This window comes from Elgaria multicarinata, chromosome 19, assembly GCF_023053635.1.
Source record: "Elgaria multicarinata webbii isolate HBS135686 ecotype San Diego chromosome 19, rElgMul1.1.pri, whole genome shotgun sequence".
Taxonomy (NCBI): domain Eukaryota; kingdom Metazoa; phylum Chordata; class Lepidosauria; order Squamata; family Anguidae; genus Elgaria; species Elgaria multicarinata.
In genome coordinates, this window is record NC_086189.1 from 12,571,197 (window position 1) to 12,590,626 (window position 19,430).

A 19,430-nucleotide genomic window follows, 5' to 3' on the forward strand; every position below is an offset into this window, starting at 1 on the left:
AACCCCCTGCTCAATGCAGGAATCCACCCTAAAGCATCCCTGACAGATGCTTGTCCAGCTGCCTCTTGAAGGCCTCTAGTGTGGGAGAGCCCCCAACCTCCCTAGGTCATTGGTTCCATTGTCACACTGCTCTAACAGTCAGGAAGTTTTTCCTGATGTCCAGCTGGAAGGAAGTTTAGCGAAGCTTATTCCCAAGTGAACTGCCCATCAGCTTCACTGGGTAATTCCAAGGGAGACCCAGCCAGTGCCATAGAATCACCTCTGTTGGTGCCATTGTTTCTGCTGAAACTTCCATGAATTTGGGACTCTGAGGGGTGGGACCAACAGTAGGCTAGGCCAGGCCAGGGCCAGTGGCCTGGGCCCACTTTTCAGAAGTCTGTAGAGTACCATTCCCATGATTAACATGAACAGATTTCTATTGCTATAAGAGGGGAAGAAAAGGTTTCATTCTCCATTTTCTCCTAGGGACAGGTGTTGCAAGGAAAACTGACCCTCAATAGATCTCCCCAGAGCCCCTGGCTCAGCTTGCTTTGGCGGGCTGAGCCACAGGCTTTTCCCAGGAATTCAGAGAATTTCTCAGGGTTTTTTTCTTTCTTTCTAAAATCAGCATTTGCAGGTACAATTGTGCAAAATTAAGCAAATCACAGCTGCGATTTGTGCAAAATCAAATAAGCGGCAACAGCAATGTGGGTAAATTGTGATTTTATGGTTGAGGGGGGACAGAAGTCCCCAAGGTGGCCTGACTCATCCAGATAGAGTTAGCAAGCTGGAATCTTGGGCAAACTGCTGAAAGTTTGGTCAGCTTCACCCCCCAGACAGATTCCTCCGAAATCCCAATTTTCTCCACATGCATAAACTTTGTCAACCTCTCTCATGTCTCCCTGTAAGTCATAATCTTTCTCACCTAACAAGCCTCGGAACTGCTGCCTTTCTGTGTGGGGGAGCTGCACTAACCCCTTTGACATTTTGGCTACTTTTATTTTAATTTTGCACCTTTTCCATCTCTCTGGCCATAGCCAGACGGGGCGAAATCCCGGGGTGATCCCTGGGTTCGTCCCTGTGCGATCACATGACGCACAGGGGATCCCGGGATCAGGCAGGGATGATCCCTCCCTGGCCCCGGGATACAGCCCTACCCGGCAGGCCTATCCAGTGAAATTTTAGATTGTTTTTAGGATGTTTTAATGATGTTTTAATCACGTATGGTATGTTTTTAATCAGTTTTTAATGTATTTTGTATTCATTTTTATCCCCACCTCGATCCAAGTGGAGAGGCAGGTAAGAATTATTATTATTACTATTACTATTACTATTACTATTATTATTATTATTATTATTTAGGTCCAGTTTTTCCACGGTCTCAGGCTGAGCCCGAGACAGCAGAACGTGTGGCCAGGTGCCATGGTTTGTCCTGGCTCCTCGCGGTTCCTCGTGAGGAGCCGGGACCCGCATATGGGGCGCAGAGCTCCTCAGGAGCACTGCGCCCGTCAGGGGTGGAGTGGGGGAGCGGGAAAAATAATTATTTTTCTACAAAAAGCTCTTATCTTTAGCACACAAGCGCTCGTGCGCATCTTCCCCTTTAATAAAATTTTTTAAATGGTGGGCATGACGCCTCTCCCTCTGAGGTCTCCTCTCTCCTCTCTCTCCTCTCCTCTTCTCTCCTCTCTCATCTCACACTATTGCCCCGCTCGTGCTCTTCGCTCCTCTGATGCCATGTTTCTCGCCTGCCCAAGGGCCTCTACTTCCCTTGCTCGGCTCCGTCCATTTTCTTCCGCTGCCCCTTACGCCTGGAACGCTCTTCCAGAACATTTGAGAACTACAAGTTCAACCGCAGCTTTTAAAGCTCAGCTAAAAACTTTTCTTTTTCCTAAAGCTTTTAAAACTTGATGTTGTGCAGACTTTATACTGTTAGTTTTACCCTACCCTGTGCCTGCTTACCCTACCCTGTGCCTGTTTGCATTCTCTTCCCCTCCTTATTGTTTTACTATGATTTTATTAGATTGTAAGCCTATGCGGCAGAGTCTTGCTATTTACTGTTTTACTCTGTACAGCACCATGTACATTGATGGTGCTATATAAATAAATAATAATAATAATAATAATGAGGTCGTCGCACACCGCGTGTAAACAGAGGAGGGACCTCACAATAAAACCATCGTGAGATCTTCACCTCTCTGTTGTGGACTAACAGGTAGGTCTAGCTAAAGCCCCCATGATATCGTTCTTGAGATGGGCAGCCAGGACTGTGCATCATCTTCCCCCAAGAAAGAAAAACCTAGAAAGCTAGAGAGAGAAAACCGCAGGCTTTAGGGCACCGACAAATCAATACAACCATGCACTAACAGGGCTGAATAATAAAAAATGCATCCACCCCGGCGCTAGTGTGGTGGGCCCAGCCTACTGCCTTATTCATGAGATTTCCTCCGTGCCACTGTGAATGCTTTAATTCGCCATCAAAAATTACAGGCTGGCCAAGAAATGCTTCCTTTATCTCTCTTGCCTCCCACTGCCTTTTATAAAACAGCAGGACATGTTAATTAGGAATAAATGGCTGCATCAAAGCAAACACCACTTGCTGCTGGAGGGGAAGGCAGAAGGAAAGAGAGTGAACGGCTGTAGAGCTCAGTGACAGATAAGGATGTCAGAGAAATACACAATGGATTCAAATGTGCTTGGATTTCTATGCATCTGACCTGCAGATTCCACAGCAGGCTGGGTTGTTCCGAGTCGCGCAGACTTGCGGACCAATTAGGGAACATCGGAAAATGAACAAAGTTCTCATACAAAAAAACTGATGCCCTCAATGAGTAGGCAACCGAACAAAAGACGCCTGACTAGATATGAGCGAATTCATCCCGGTCCAACTCGTAGGATGCTTCTTTGGCAGCTCAGAGAGCATCCAATGAGCACCTTGCAGCCATCCAACCCCGTCTGGAGCCTCCGTTGTGCATGAGACTGGAGGCTCTGGAAATTATATAATTTCCCTTGCTGCATAAAATGGCGGCTGTAAAGGCCCCATTAACACTAGAGCAAAGGTGCGAATGAAGGCTCTGGAAACGGAGGCCCCAGAAATTGAGCAAGCCATAAAGGCCCCGTTTACACAAGAGTAAAGGTACGAACACCTGGGTCTGGAGAGATGGCCACCGGGGGGGTGGGGTGTCCATTGGGCTCCTGACCTGGTTGGGCAGCCACAACATCCTTACGCCTCACAGTCCACAAAAGATAGATGGAACAAATTTAACAAAATTCCTACATCCCTACTGACAGAGCATGTACTTTGGATGAAGAAGATCTCACACTCAATCCCCTTGCATTTCCAGGAAGGGCTGGGAAAGGCTCCTGCCTAAAATTTTGGAGAGCGACTGCCAGTCAACGTTCAGAAACTACAGAGCTAGGTGGAGCAATGACTTGGTATAAGCAACTTTCTGCAGATACATTTGGTCATGTTCAATTGTCGCTTGATGATAGTGTAGTGGGGAGGATACTATGAGACCTAAGGTGGATTGGGGCTGAGCAAAAGCTCTTCTTGAGTGTCCAGTAGGGATGGATGACTGAGTCTATATCCGGTTCATGTCAGTTTCGAATGTCTACTCTGTGTCAGTTTCAAATGTCTGCTCCGTGTCAGTTTCAAATGTCCGGTCCATGTCAATTTCAAATGTCCGGTCCATGTCAGTTTCAAATGGCCGGCCCATGTCAGTTTCAATTAGCCGGCCCATGTCAGTTTCAAATCTATTCAACACCTTTTAAATTATATATTGTTTTAACTTGGATCATGGTTTAATTTGTTTTTAACTGTGTATATTTATTGTTTTATACTATATGTTTTTATCTGTACACCGCCCTGAGATCTTAGTGATATAGGGCAGGATATAAATATTTTAAATAAATAAATAACTCCATTCCATGCTTTTTCCCGCATCAGTCTGATATAATGTTTTAACACCCAAAAATCCACAATCACTTTCGTAGGTAACGTTCCCTGATACACACATTTGTAATGCAATTTCAGAGCTGAGAGCTGCATCACAACATTTGGAGAAGAGGGCAAGCGAAAGGGTAGCTGTGTTTCAGTTTGCATATTCATGTGGGAAGTGGGAATTTGGCTTAAAAATTACCTCCCATCCCTAGGGTGGAGTCAACAGGGTGTAGAGACGGATGTAACTGGGGGAAAGGATAATTTGGGGTCTTTTCTGAGTGAAGTTTGGCACGTCGCTTACATGGGGTGAGTGCTCCTCACACCTTTCTCAATTAGTTGCCCATGACCTCAGAACAGGATCGGAACTGCACTTTGCCTTCTCCGTGTCGCTAATCTTGCTCTGAGAGTAGAATCATAGAATCATAGAATCGCAGAGTTGGAAGGGGCCTACAAGGCCATCGAGTCCAACCCCCTGCTTAATGCAGGAATCCACCCTAAAGCATCCCTGACAGATGGTTGTCCAGCTGCCTCTTGAATGCCTCTACTGTGGGAGAGCCCACAACCTCCCTAGGTAACTGATTCCATTGTCGTACTGCTCTAACAGTCAGGAAGTTTTTCCTAATGTCCAGCTGGAATCTGGCTTCCTGTCACTTGAGCCCGTTATTCCGTGTCCTGCACTCTGTGAGGATCGAGAAGAGATCCTGGCCCTCCTCTGTTTGACAACTTTTTAAGTATTTGAAGAGTGCTATCATGTCTCCCCTCAATCTTCTCTTCTCCAGGCTAAACATGCCCAGTTCTTTCAGCCTCTCTTCATAGGGCTTTGTTCCCAGATCATCCTGACTGCCCTCCTCTGAACACGCTCCAGCTTGTCTGCGTCCTCTTGAATTGTGGAACCCAGAACTGGACGCAATACTCTAGATGATACTCTAGATGAGTAGTTCAGGGAAGGTCCATCTTATGCCTGCTACAGCACTTCCTATTTCAAGGCCTCACCCTCCTGTTCATAAGAAGGACAGCTCTTGCAAATAGACCTTTAACTTGTGAAAAGATTATAGAGACCCCCCCAATTCCCACCCCCACCCACTTCTCTAAACTTTGTAAAAAAAATCTGAGGTATTGAAAATAATATTCTCCAATTACAATACAATCCGAGCCTTTGGGACACAGCAAGCTAAAAACAAATATCAAAATAATTTCATGAAGTAATTTCTGATCACTACAAACACATTCAATAGATAGATGAAACTCATGACCCTGACACATTATTATTTGACAAACCTAGATTTTGTTCAGAAAAAAAAAAAACGTGATCTTGACTCTCATGTCACACCGATTAGTCATCTTTGTAATATTTTTAAACTCCCCTTTTAATACCAGTATAGCTCTGGAAAGATCACAAGTCATATAACAAAACTCAATTACTTAAAAAAAACAACCTCTGGGCACTCTCCAGCTTTTTCAAAAGTAAAATTTGGGCAACGAACAAACACATTTTCTTACAGCCTGGGTGGCCTATTAATAGAATATTTGGACAATAAGCAATCTAGTTGTATTCAGCCATCTATTTACATGATGATATCTATTAGTGGGGAGATACTTGTTCTCAATTATTAAATATTAACAGAGCACGATCAATTGTGTGAGAAAGAAGGGGAACGATGGCAATTTTGTTTTATACTGAAGCTTTAAAATGATTAAAACCCAGTCCAAAAATGGTATCCGTGTAGCTAAAGAGAAGTAACTGAGTGGATTTTCTCCATGTTTTGAATGCAGGAAGTGTTTCTAATTGCCAGTATGAAGTCTACCGTTCCCCAACCTAATGCCTTCCGGATGTGCTGGACTACAACCCCCAGCATCCTGGCAGCTTCTTATACAAAACAGTCGTGGACTCATCATTCCCAGGAATAAACACAAGAGCTTCCCCAGAAGAAAAAGAATCATAGAGTTGGAAGGGGCCTACAAGGCCATTAAGTCCAATCCCCTGCTCAATGCAAGAATCCACCCTACAGCACACTTGACAGATGGTTGTCCAGCTGACTCTTGAAGGCCTCTAATGTGGGAGAGCCCACAACTTCCCTAGGTAACCGGTTCCACTGTCGTACTGCTCTAACTGTCAGGAAGTTTTTCCTGATGTCCAGCCGGAATCTGGTTTCCTGTAACTTCAGCCCATTATTCCATGTCCTGCACTCTGGGAGGATCAAGAAGAGATCCTGGCCCTCCTCTGTGGGACAACCTTTGAAGTATTTGAAGAGTGCTATCATGTCTCCCCTCAATCTTCTCTTCTCCGGGCTAAACATGCCCAGTTGTTTCAGTCTCTCTTCATAGGGCTTTGTTTCCAGACCCTTGATCATCCTGGTTGCCCTCCTCTGAACACAGTTAGAATATTAGCATCTCTCCACATGTCTGCCTTCCAGCTCAAAACAACATTTTCAAAACAGGCCGCGGTTGAGAAAAGTGTCGAGAACCAGCACCGGCAAAAAACAAAAACCCTTCACTTCTCTCTGTTCTTGGTTTAATAAAGCACCTCACTCTTGAAGAACAATTGGTTTGGGTCCAGGCTACCTGCGGGATCGCCTTCTCCCATACAATCTGCCCCACGCTCAGGTCCTCTGGGAAAAAATCTACTTCAGCTAGCAAAACCTAGATTAACAACTGTTACCCAGAGGACCTTCTCTTCTGCTGCTCCCAGACTGTGGAACGGCCTGCCGGAGGAGACTCGTCAACTTAACTGTCTACTAGCATTCAAGAAAGCTATCAAGACTGATCTCTTCCGGCAGGCCTATCCAGTGGAATTTTAAGATGTTTTTAGAATGTTTTTAGGATGTTTTAACAATGTATGTTATTTTAATTCAGTTTTATGTATTTTACTGTTTACTGTTGTTCCACGCCTCGATCAAAATGGAGAGGCGGGTAAGAAATAAATTATTATTATTATTATTATTATTATTATTATTATTATTATTATTATTATTACTATTATTATTATTATTGTCCTTGTTTTGGCAATCTGTGTTTTGGTGTTTTTTTTACTGGCTAAGCACTCCTCCACCACCCTTTCCCTCTTTTCATGATGTAAATTCAGAAGAAAGAGACCCCTGTGCAGTGTGAAAGGATCAGGCATAAATTTCTGCTCATCCCCCAACCAATCAGCAAGCAGAAAGCTTCGGGTGCACATAAATATGACTGTTCACTCCGACGTCAAGATCTTAATAGTTAGAGATTTGTACGTTAGTGACCCCTGGCAGTGAAAATAGCTTCTAAATGGGTATGTGATAGCAGGCTGGGTTACAGGATTTCAAGAAGAGGAGCCTTTTCCATACGCAATAACCAACAGCTCTTCAAGACTCATTCTCTGGCCTGAGTGGTGGCATTCTCTCCTCAATGGCCCAGCTCTCTGCACTCCAGAGCTTTTAGTCACAGTGCAGCACATACTCTGCGCACCCATCTCTAAATTCTGCACACAGGCACAATAATTGAACCAAATTAAGCCAGGCAATTTCGAGACAAAGAGTTACTTTAGGCGCCATGTTGGGACGTGAGAATCAGCAAAACTTGAGCTCGCTGAGGTTTCACAAATTCCATCTTGAAGCTGGTTCAGGCTCAAATCCGTATCAGATTGCGAGCTTTGGTTTTTCCTTTTCACACGAAAATCCGTGCATATTTTTCAAGAGTATTTTCCAGACGTACAGATCAATTATGGCCACGGTTGAAATGTTCACATTCTTCTCCACAAATGCATTTTTTCAAAAGTATGCATCTTTTTCACGCACGGTTTTCAAACGGACGCATGCTGCTGAACGCATATTTTTGGGTCCATGAACCACACTGCAAGCTTGGGACGTAGGGACTTTGACGTCAAGTTGTCAAGTGTTCGATCCAGAAGGTGTGAACTGGGTAAATCTGGATCGAAAACATACTACTGCAGCCCTCAACAGGAAGAAGGTTCTCCACTCCAAGAGAAAAAAAAGAGTCTAGCTTAAAACGTTCTTTTACGAAGTGGTGGTGGGGCCTTGATCCTAAAGACTGCAACTCTGACATCCATAAAGATGGTGTATTGTAACCCTCAAGAGGAGATCCTAAAGCACGGGGGGAGGAGTCATTTATACCCTGCATACATGTCTTAACACCAATACCCACCCACCCCAAAAAACTGAATTGAAGCAACGAAAAATCCACCCGTCTACAGTCAAACAGAGATCAAAACTGCCCACCATTTCACAGGCAATAGTAAGAACACATTTGTTAATTCTCCAATTCCTAGGGCAACGACAACCCTGATATGCACACGGTCAACCCTTTTCATGTTGCCGAAGGCTCTTGGAACTATTATTATTATATTATTATTATTATTATTATTATTTATATAGCACCATCAATGTACATGGTGCTGTACAGAGTAAAACAGTAAATAGCAAGGCCCTGCCGCATAGGCTTACATTCTAATAAAATCGTAATAAAACAATAAGGAGGGGAAGAGAATGCACTGTCGCAACTTTTCTGGCCTGTAACTGTGGTCTGTTTCTGGCTGGCTGTGCTCTTTATTGTGTAGAGGTCAGAGGTCGGCAATTTAGGATCTTCCAGATGCTTTGGACTGCAATTCCCATAATCCCTGACCAGTGGGGTTGATGGGAGTTGGAGTCCAAGACACCTGAAGGGCACCGGGTTGTTTTCCCGTGGTGTAAGTGATCAGTGTGTCATGAGGGTGGAGGGCGTTTCCTACCTCGAAGCAAGGGGATTGGACTCTATGGTCTTCTGGTACTTTCTTATCATTCCATCATCATCATCATCAACTGTCTCTGCAGAGGCCACCAGTGAGGAGGAAGCAGCAGCCAGGCACCTCTCCATCCTGCCTGGGTCCAGCTCCAGCTGAGAGCCCCCTCCCTCCTGCTGTCACCTGTAACTGCTGAACTTTCCAACTAAGATTGTAGTGCCTGAATTTGCTTTCCTTTTCCCCCTCCTCCTCCTCCTCCCTCCCAATCTCCTTTCCTTTTGTGTCAAGTCTTTTAGATTGTAAGCCTGTGGGCAGGGACTGTCAAGAAATACTTTTGTAAGCCGCCGTGAGAGCCTTTTTTGGCTGAATGGCGGCATAAAAATCCTTAAATAAATAAATTTAAAAAATCATCATCATAAATTTATTTCTTACCCGCCTCTCCCTTTGGATCGAGGCGGGGAACAACATTAGTACAACGAATCAACACATCTTAAAAATTCTTGATTTCACATTCATCTGGGTAGGCCTGCCGGAAAAGGCTAGTCTTTAAAGCTGTCTTAAATTCAGAGAGAGAGTTAATTTTACGAATCTCCTCCGGCAGGCCGTTCCACAATCTGGGGGCGACAGAAGAAAAGGTCCTCTGAGTAACAGATGTCAGCCATTATGTGTTTTTTCACATGTGTCAGTCTCTGCATGCAACTAGGTATGCCGAATAAATCTGAAATGAATTTAAATGACTTTAGATTTCTATAAATTAGACATGCAGATTCTGCAGCAATTTCCGGAATTGTCTGCAAATTTCACTGTATGGAAGTTACTGGAAAATATACTAATACATACACCTTTTTTTAACCCTTCCCCCGACACGTTTCATACACGTCTGATCTCTCTTCAACCTCTGCCGCGTAGCACTAACAAAAATACACAAAGTATTGGGCACCAGCAAAAGTTACGAAAATTGTGGCAGTCATACTTTTCTGAAAGGAGGGGGGGGAAATCTGATTCTATCAATGAGTGGATGATGGAATGAAAGTTGCTGGGCAGTCTGCAAAACACATGGGATGGATTAGGCAAAATCCGCACGTCCCTAGATGCAACCCCCAGAAGCCCTTGCAGGAAGCCATGTTTACGGTGCTCTCGTGCCGCCGTTTCAAGAATGAAGCTCCCGCCCTGCTTCTCCTCAAAGCCCTTTGCCTCATTGATGCTTTAATCACTCTGCCTCCAGCATAAATCACTTTCCAGATAAAGCCGTGCTCGAAAGCTTTCGCTGGCTTCAATTAAAAGGAAACACTCCCGTAAAAGCCTAAGCCATGAACAAATGAAGCAAAAAAGAAACAAAGATCTGTGTGTTCAGTGAGAAGCTCCAGTCCAGTCCCTTGCCTTTTTATGACACGTTAATTTATTATCAGGCAGAAGGAGGGGGGGGGAGAGAGAGAGAGAGAGACCAGAAGAACAGTGGCTTCTAAGCTTATCTTAGGGTGCATTCACATACCTTCAATTCCCCTCACTACACATGAAACACCAGGTTAGCCTACTCCCTTTGGCTGGTAGAAAACTAGAACAAACCAGGCTGATGGGAAACACGATTGCTGAAACACTCCAACTGAACTGGAGAGTCCAGTGTTGTATGTCAGCCTAATCCATTCCTCCCAGGGTTACACATGCACTAAGACCAGCTCCACATTTGCACGCAGCAAACACATTGCATGTTGCCCTGGGTGCATCCCAGAGAAAACCCACGGGCCTGACCCTCCATCCATCCTCTGTGTGTGTGGAGGGAGAGAACCACCTCTGAGCGCAGCTGCCCTGCCTCCAACATAGGGGGACCATATGGAAAGGAGGACAGGGCTCCTGTATCTTTTAACAGTTGCATAGGAAAGGGACTTTCAGCAGGTGTCATTTGCATGCATCCAGCACCTGGTGAAGTTTCCTCTTCATCACAACAGTTAAAGCTGCAGGAGCCTTGCCCTCTTTTGTATCTAGTCCAGAGGGCAGGGCTCCTGCAGCGTTAACTGTTGCGCTGAAGAGGGTGCTGCACGCATACCAAGGACACCTGCTGAAATTCCCTTTTCTATACAACTATTCAAGTTTGTTTCTGTCTTCCAGGGTATTTGCTATCCCACCTTAATTTGATAAGCATTCCCTGCACCTCCTAATTCAAGTCATTAATAAAAATGTTGAGGAGCACTGGGCCCAGGACCGAGCCCTGTGGTACCCCGCTTGTTACCTCCCCCCCCACCCCATTGAATTGTGCATCCTCGTTGCCTGCCCCCAAATTGCAAAAAAAATAATAGTTCCCACATTCCAACATGGAACACACATTTTTTTCCAAGCAAAATTTATGATGCATATGCAGGCCTTTGCACAGATGTTCCCGTCAATGTAGTCGTGGCTGCTGAGGGCGTGTTATTGACAAGCCAGCCCTTGAATTATTGGCAGCGAGCGGAGGGGTGGGCGAGGCAGAAATGAAGAGGAATGTCACGTCGTGAATGTGCAGAGGAAGGCACAAGGGAAGGCATTTCCCGAACATCCTCACGGCCACTTCACGGGTTCATTTTTGCCCCCTGACAGAGAAAAATCTCCTTGCCTGAAGAGCGTTGTGTAAAGTGGCTCTTTGTGCTGCAATTGCTACAGCTCACAGCAGGAGCCTGGGCCGTGTGTGTGTGTGTGTGTGTGTCCTCGCTGATAAATGCCCACAGCTCTGGGTTATTAAATGAAGGATGTCTGCAAGGTACGATATTCACCTGGAAGCAATCCACACACACACGCATGGGAACGGCTGGGGTGAAAATGTCAGCCTGCTTTAGTTGCAAAGGAAACTTGGGAGGGGGGGGTGATTTCTCCTTTGCTGAGAGCCTGCTGGAACAGTTTGGGATGGATGAATTGAAATGGATGTGAGCTCCATGCTGTCTGTGCACTTGTTTCTACAGCCCTACACAAAAAGATACCTGCTTATGCAAAAAAAAAAAAAGGTCATGCAGTGAATGTGCAGAAGGGTGCACAAGGGAAGGCATTTCAGTTCAGTGCCATTAAAATTGGCACAGTGATAGATATTAGGGAGAGCTTTAAGCATACCAAATTTGAATTGAATTGGGTCATCTGTTGATTTTTTAATGATTTTTTTTTACATTTCCCACCCCCCTTAAACTCACTTCCTGGTATGCAAAGGATCACTGTCGCCCGGTAGCAAAACCAACAACAACGGCGAAAGCTTAGTGCTACGGGGATAATCCGAGGGAAGCATTGGCTATCTCTGCTTACCCCTCCCCTCCTATGGCCATTTCTCTTCGCTTCCACATTGTCTTTTCCTTAACCCATTCCTTTATCCTCAACCCTTATTTTTCATAGTCCACTTCATCTGTCGCTCCAGAGAACAAGATTACAACCAATGGACGAAAATCGTACTAAAGCAGTTTTCAACTCAGCCTTAGGAGAAACTTCCTCATAGTCAAGGTCATTCAACCCTGGAACAGCCTGCCTTAGGAAGGAGGGTGGTGGAAGCAGACAGTCCATCACAGGAAGTGTTTAAGAAGAGTCTGGATGGCCATCTGTCAACGATTCTGTAGTAGCACCCTGCATTGTAGATCCTGCAATGAGCAGGGGGTTGAACACGATCACGGGTTGGCAGGCCTTAGGTCTGGATCTACTGGAAGATCTTTGGATGATTTGCAGTAGATTAGGAATAATAAAAAAAAATCCTTCCCAATTAATGAACAAAAATAGCAACAAAATTATGACCACCAAGACCCTTGCTGTCCTAAATTATACTGCTGAAATGTTGACTTCTTTTCTTTAGTATGGAAGGAGTCAGCTGCATTCTGTTCTGGTACTCAGAATGAATTCCTGGGCTCAGAATTCTTTAGTTCAAAATGTGTATCTTTCGTACCAGGTTCTGGTTGGCAGAACTTGAGGTTCTCGGAAAAACAAAGTTGACCTCACAAGTCGAGGTCTGCTCACCGCTGGATCTGATGACCCTCCGAGTTCCCTTCCCACGACCTTTGAGATCCAAGACCAAATCAAAACACACCCAACCAGGAGTGCAAAGAACGGTGATGTAGCTGAGCTACAGAATCCATGCTGGTTGTACTTACATTGTAGAGGATGTCAGTCCATCCCTCCATGGTGATGCACTGGAAGACGGTGAGTACCGCAAACAGGATATTGTCGAAATTGGTAATCCCAAAGTTTGGGCCCTCCCAGTACTTTTTGCACATTCCCTCTTCACATTGCCTGGCCGGTCTCTCTTCTCCGCATGGGAAATCTCCCAGCCTCTCCCCTGTGAAGAAGCAAGTGAGAACGAGTGAGGAGGCGGAGGAGGAGGAATGGGTCAATGGGTCATCTCCAGCATCTTTCCCCCACTTGGTGCCCTCCAGATGTTTTGGACTACAACTCCCATCCTCCGTGCTCATCGGCCCTGCTGGCTAGAGATTATGGGAGCTGCAATCCAAAGCATCCTTCAAATATATTATCATGGCAGCTTACAATTAAAAAAATTTAAAAAAACATGAATTAACTAATACATTAAAATAAGCAAAAACAAATGAAATAAACGTTTGCAATAAAAGGACCTTTGGCAAGTCAGGGTAGATGTCAGGTGACCTCCCCTACCTCTTTCGCAGGGAGGGGGGGAAATTTGGAGAATTTTCTCCTTGGGAAGAGGGCCAGGGTTTCCACATACCTTTTTAAAATATAGCCGGTTGCTGAGGGAGCTTCTTCCTATTTTGTAATTTTTCAAAGGAACAGCCCTTTCGCTCAGCATTGAGAAGACTCCAGCAGTTCTTAGTGAATGCCTACTGGAGACCATGTGACCTCACGCTCTCCAAGGAGCACTCAGGAAGAACTCCTGGGCTCCTGAAAATGCCGGGTGTGTTTTGGAAAAAAATAAAAAGAAAGAAAGAAGACCCCTCAACAACCAGCTACATTTAAAAAGGTATGGGGAAATCCTGTCCCCCTCTCCAAGGAGTAAAATTCTCTGAAATTCTCATCTCTCCCGGCCTCTTTTGCCCAATTTTTCGTTTACCCCCCCCCCCCCCCACACACACACAAAATGCCGAAAATAGAATGGTTGAAACTTCTGGCCTAATTGGAACGCCATGCCCCACCTCTCTGGGGCTTGGATATGTTTGACTGCTCACGTCCTCATTTTGCTGGAGGGATTTTGGATCTTGTCCAGCTATGTCAGCCATATCCCTTCCAGGCGGGAAGGGAAGCCGTCATTCCGACCTTTGCTCTTGAGGGCTCCAACGCTCCAAAATAAAACAAGCCAGGTTGAAGAAGATGCCGGTAACCTGAGCCTCACAGAGGCCCTTTCTACACCTAAGGGTTATCCCAGGAAAATGGAGGGATCATCCCTGCTTGCTCCCGGGATCCCCTGTGTGTCATTTGGATGCACCGGAACGTTCCTGGGATATAGGGCTGGTGTAGACATGCCCAGAGGCGCTTCTGAAACCACTGGGGCGAGATGTGATGAACTGAATGAAGCTAAAACAAACAAACGTCTCCCATGGAAGTGTCAGGATGCTGACACCCAACGTTCTAGCAGGCTGGAAGCCTGGCTACTTCCGGGGCTTGTGTCCACACTCAAGGCGATCAGCTATATCGCAAGTCCAGATGCTTCCCCCTCCTCCCGCAACCCAGTTCACTTCTCCTTTCCCTAGGGATCGCCCAGGCTGCGAGGCCAGGCCTTCCCCCCACCCCCCCGGTCTCTATGTCCAAGTGCCGGTGAGCTCTGTTGCTGCATCACAGCTCCTGCCTCAGAAATCAATCCCCACCGTCCGATTCTTCGCTTCCCATCAATATTCCGGGAGGCTGCTTCATTTGATGGCTCCCCTCCCTGACCTACTTTCACTGCTTGGAATACCGCTGCTCCTCCCAAGGAAGCCCGCGTGGCTTTGAGCACATCAGAACGGGTCGAGCTAATAGGGCTCCTCGGGGTGAACCAGAAGCTGCTTAAATGAGTCGGAAACCCCGACGCACTCGGATGGCACGCTCCAGGGCAAATGAGCCACCTTCATTTGGGCACTGCCGTTCTCCTCCTGACGGGCAGGGGCAGAAAGGAGGCAGGCACACCTTTCACAAAACCGGTGACAGAGGAGGCAATACACAGGGGTCCGTGTATCCCCAAGTGATGAAGGAAGGAGGGAAGGACGCTAGCCCTCTCTTTGAGAAGGGGGTTGGACCCGATGGCCTTATAGGCCCCTTCCAACTCTACTATTCTGCGAGTCTATGATTCTTCCTTGCCCAGATGCAGCAATGTGTCCCCCACCCTGGTTGCTTTGTCAGGGGTGCCCTCAGGGCAGGACTTGGGAGCACAGGTCTGCGGTCTCACTCCACAGGCAAGCAGGAGGGCTGGCTCACCACGTTTTGAAGTGAAGGAATACACAATGCCATCGAAAGAGGAGGGCAGGCAGAAAAAGACCATCACGTCTAGGGTTACAATTACCTGGCTGTACCACTGATCTGGGTGATGGCCTTTCCTTTCCTTTCCTTTCCAGTGACACCCCCACCCCCAGCATCAGCTGTTCAGTGGAGCCATCAGGACAGGACTTTGAGGCAAATTATTATTATTATTATTATTATTATTATTATTATTATTATTATTATTATTTGCACCAAGCCATCGGTCATTGCAATTTAGAACAATTAACTGAACCTAAGGCATAAAACAGACAATAAATGTCCAGAGTTCAAGAAAAAAAACAAAGTCTTTAACATATAAAACTCAGCGTCTCCAAGCAAATAAAACATTAAATACAATTAAGGCAACTGAATGAGCAAGAGGCCCCCCAAGCCCAGTAGGACTGGCTTACCATGCTGGGAAGCAAGTGAAACTCGGCACACAGGTGTCTAAAGCGTGAGAGGGACTCCAGAAGACCATTCCATCCAGAGCTTAAAATGACCTAACGGCGTTATGCTCAACACCGCCTGAGCATAACACTGCACAGTTATTGCAGTGGTTCCGTTCCTACTGGTGGGTTGGCTCCAGAAGGTGGTGCTTGGGGGACATTGCTCGGCCCCATGGTCTCTCCAGTATGGGGTTCCGCAGGGGTCGGTCTTGTCCCCCATGCTGTTTATCATGTACATGAAACCGTTGGGTGCGGTCATCCGGAGTTTTGTAGTGCGCAGTCATCAGTACGCTGATGACACGCAGCTCTACTTCTCCTTCTCATCTTCATCAGGTGAGGCTGTGGATGTGCTGAACTGGTGCTTGGCTGCGACAATGGACTGGATGAGGGCTAATAAACTGAAACTCAATCCAGACAAGACTGAGATGCTGCTGGTGGGTGGTTCCTCTGATCGGATGGGGGGCGTTCAACCGGTTCTGGATGAGGTTGCCCTCCCACTGAAGGAGCAGGTTTGTAGCTTGGGGGTTCTCCTAGAACCATCTGTGGCACGGAGTGCTTTCTAACAACTCCGGTTGGTGGCCCAGCTATGCCCCTATCTGGACAGGGATAACCTAGCTTCAGTTGTCCATACTTTGGTAACTTCCAAATTAGTTTACTGCAATGCCCTCTACTTGGGACAGCCTTTGAAGAAGGTCCGGAAGCTGCAGCTTGTGCAAAATGCGGCGGCCAGATTGATAGCTGGAACAGGGAGGTTTGAGCATATAACACCGATTCTGGCCCGCTTGCATTGGCTGCCTATATGTTTCCGAGCCCAATTCAAGGTGCTGGTTTTAACCTATGAAGCCCTACATTGCTTGGGACCACAATACCTGATGGAATGCCTCTCCCGACATGAACCCACCCGTACACTGCGCTCAACATCTAAGGTCCTCCTCCGAGTGCCTACTCCGAGGGAAGCTCGGAGGATGGCAACAAGGGGGAGGGCCTTTTCGGTGGTGGCCCCCCGACTGTGGAATGATCTTCCCGATGAGGCTCACCTGGTGCCAACATTGTTATCTTTTCGGCGCCAGGTCAAGACTTTTCTCTTCTCCCAGGCATTTTAACAGCATTTAACAACGTTAAGTTTGTTTTTAATGCACCCCAGGACTGTTGTTTTTAAATGGATATTATTGTTTTTATACTGTTTTTTTATGTTTTTGAAGGTTATTAAATTTTGTATACTTTTAATGTTTACCATTTTTAAATGTTGTAAACCGCCCAGAGAGCTTCGGCTGTGGGGCGGTATATAAATGTAATAAAATAAATAAATAAATAAAACGAATTAAAACATCTGCACCGAACTGAAGCCAAACCTTATGCGGATAAAAGCTGAACCCTGCCGCCTGCATAAATGATGCAAGCTTGCACCATTTTGCCCCCTTATTATGCACAATTTATTCTGTTCCCAAGGACATTGGGAGGGGCACAGAACTAGGCCCTCTCGCCACAAAATATCGGGCCGTGGACTTCTTTGACGTCCTCTTCATACTGCTGCTCATTCCTCGAAAGCCTCTGCCTTCTGGGCCGCTGCTGTTCTCCACCGCCACCCGCCGTTGCCAGTAAAAGCCACTTCCTCTCACCTGTTTCGTTGGAGAAGCAGGCTTTGTGGAACTTGCCCATGTAGAACTCCAGCCCGATGATGGCAAACATGACAATGGCGAAGAACAAGAGGAGGCCAATTTGAAGGAGCGGCACCATCGCCTTCATGATGGACTTGAGGACAACCTGCAAGCCTGGAGAAGGAGAAGCAAAGGGGGGGTCAGCCCAGGCGGAGGGGCTTCCGTTGCAAGGCAGCTCACGACGGGGAGGCATCGCCTGGGCACAGAGTTCAGGCTTCAGCGGCGTCCAGCGACAAACGCAACCTGCCAAAGTGGCCCAGGTTTTAATTCAAAGGTGGGCTGAGGGGCAGCACCGGACCCGTGCCAGGCAGGAGCCTCTCCCAGCCCAATTTGGAGAGGCCAGGGATTGAACGAGGGCAAAGCAGGCACCCTGACCCTGAACTACAGCCCTCCCCTAGAGATAAAGTCAGACTCCAATATGGATAATGGGCTGAATTAAAAAGGGACCCAGGTGGCTCTTTCGTCCAGTAGCCCAGTGCTGCCTCCACTGGCTGGCAGCAGCAGCTCCCCAGAGTTTCAGGCAGGGGTCTTTCCCAGCCCTGCCCGGAGATGCTGCAGCTGGAACCAGGGTCCTTGTGCAGCTGCAAAGCGCAGCTGCCACCCCTGGACCATGGCTCGCCGAGCAAGATTTCAAAAGGGCCAGGGTCACGCTGCCCGCGGCAAATGCGGCCACTGAGCACTACAAAGCCTCCGTAGGCTAGCAAGAAATGGCAGCTCCTAACCCACCCTCAGCAGAGGCAGTCACTTCAGCAAACCTCAACTCCCATTTGCCTAATGATGGGTGGTTATTTTTGATTTATTGATAGCATTTCTATACTGCCTTTGACCCAAAAAGGCTTTGAAAGCCAAGGCGGCTTACAAAGACAGTTCTTAAGGCAGCCCCTGCCTATAGGTTTACGATCTAAAAAACTTGACACAGAAGGAAAGGGGGTGGGGAGGGAGGAGGAAAAAAGCAAATTCAGGCACTAGATCTTTAGTTGCAAAGTTCAGCGGGATGTGGACACAGGGGGCAGGCGGGCTGCTTCCTCTCCCTCTGGTACCCTCGGAAGCCACAGTTGGTAGAAGGAGGGAAGGTGGCTCTCGGCGGGAGTTGGACCTAGGCATGATAACTGCTGCTTTTGATCATAGCATTTTGGTCACGGCAAAGTGGATAAAAATCAATGATATTTTTTCTTTAAAAAGGTTTTTTTAAAATTTAAATCAGATTTTTTAAATTTAAATTGGTTTTTTTTATTTAAATTGGATTTTTTTTAATAAAATGCTTTTTGAGGAAAAATCTATCTAAAGATCGTTTTCTATTTAAGATACATCACAGTCCAAAGGTTATTCATCATGAAATAAGGATTAGTTTTTAATTATGTAGCATGAGACTGTTTAAATTTTTTGGTAAATGAATTCCATTCATCCATTCACAATGTCATGCTCTTCCAGAGGTTTCTGTGAGATTATTTTTCTCCTTCCAATAAAGTACAGCAGAAAAATTGTTCAAATATGAACGATTAACCTATTAAACTGGAGATATTTCACCTCGCAATAATTTCATAATTACCTATCTATGATGTGTTTCTAATAGTTTAACCAAATCAGTATTTTTTATATATAACTGTAAAACTAATCTGAAAAGTTGCTATTCTAAAAATGAAACTTTCCTCTGGTCGTAAATATTAAGATTATACCAGCAAGAATGAGTCTTTCGTAACTCCGAATTGTGTAAAATATAGCGAGGAAAAGTGCACTTTTTTGGGGGGGGGAAGTCACATGATTAAATTGAGTCTTTCTGAGTAGTGATTTAAATCATGATTTAAATCATAGAATCATTGAACAGTAGAGTTGGAAGGGGCTTATAAGGCCATCAAGTCCAACCCCTTGCTCCCACACTAGAGGCCTTCAAGAGGCAGCTGGACAACCATCTGTCAGGGATGCTTTAGGGTGGATTCCTGCATTGAGCAGGGGGTTGGACTCGATGGCCTTGTAGGCCCCTTCCAACTCTGCTATTCTATGATTCTATGACTGTTAGAGCAGTACGACAATGGAACCAGTGACCTAGGGAGGTGGTGGGCTCTCCCACACTAGAGGCCTTCAAGAGGCAGCTGGACAACCATCTGTCAGGGATGCTTTAGGGTGGATTCCTGCATTGAGCAGGGGTTGGACTCGATGGCCTTGTAGGCCCCTTCCAACTCTGCTATTCTATGATTCTATGATCAAATTGGTTTAAATCAAATCCACCCTGACCACAACTGAACTAAGTCATACCCCGGTGTTCTGAAAACCAGAGAGCCAGGCCACAACCAACCAACCAT

The 19,430-nt window shown here is 46.2% G+C and overlaps 1 protein-coding gene across 1 annotated transcript in view; it reads right to left on the reverse strand.

Moving 5' to 3' along the window:
- CACNA1B (calcium voltage-gated channel subunit alpha1 B) overlaps positions 1-19,430 on the reverse strand; it is a 292,665-nt gene that overhangs the window by 193,521 nt on the left and 79,714 nt on the right. Inside the window, exons 5-6 of the mRNA XM_063144790.1 lie at positions 17,092-17,244; positions 12,719-12,903 (exon numbers count right to left, since the gene is read on the reverse strand). Coding sequence (XP_063000860.1) covers positions 12,719-12,903; positions 17,092-17,244 — 338 coding nt within the window. The remainder of the gene's footprint in view (positions 1-12,718; positions 12,904-17,091; positions 17,245-19,430) is intronic.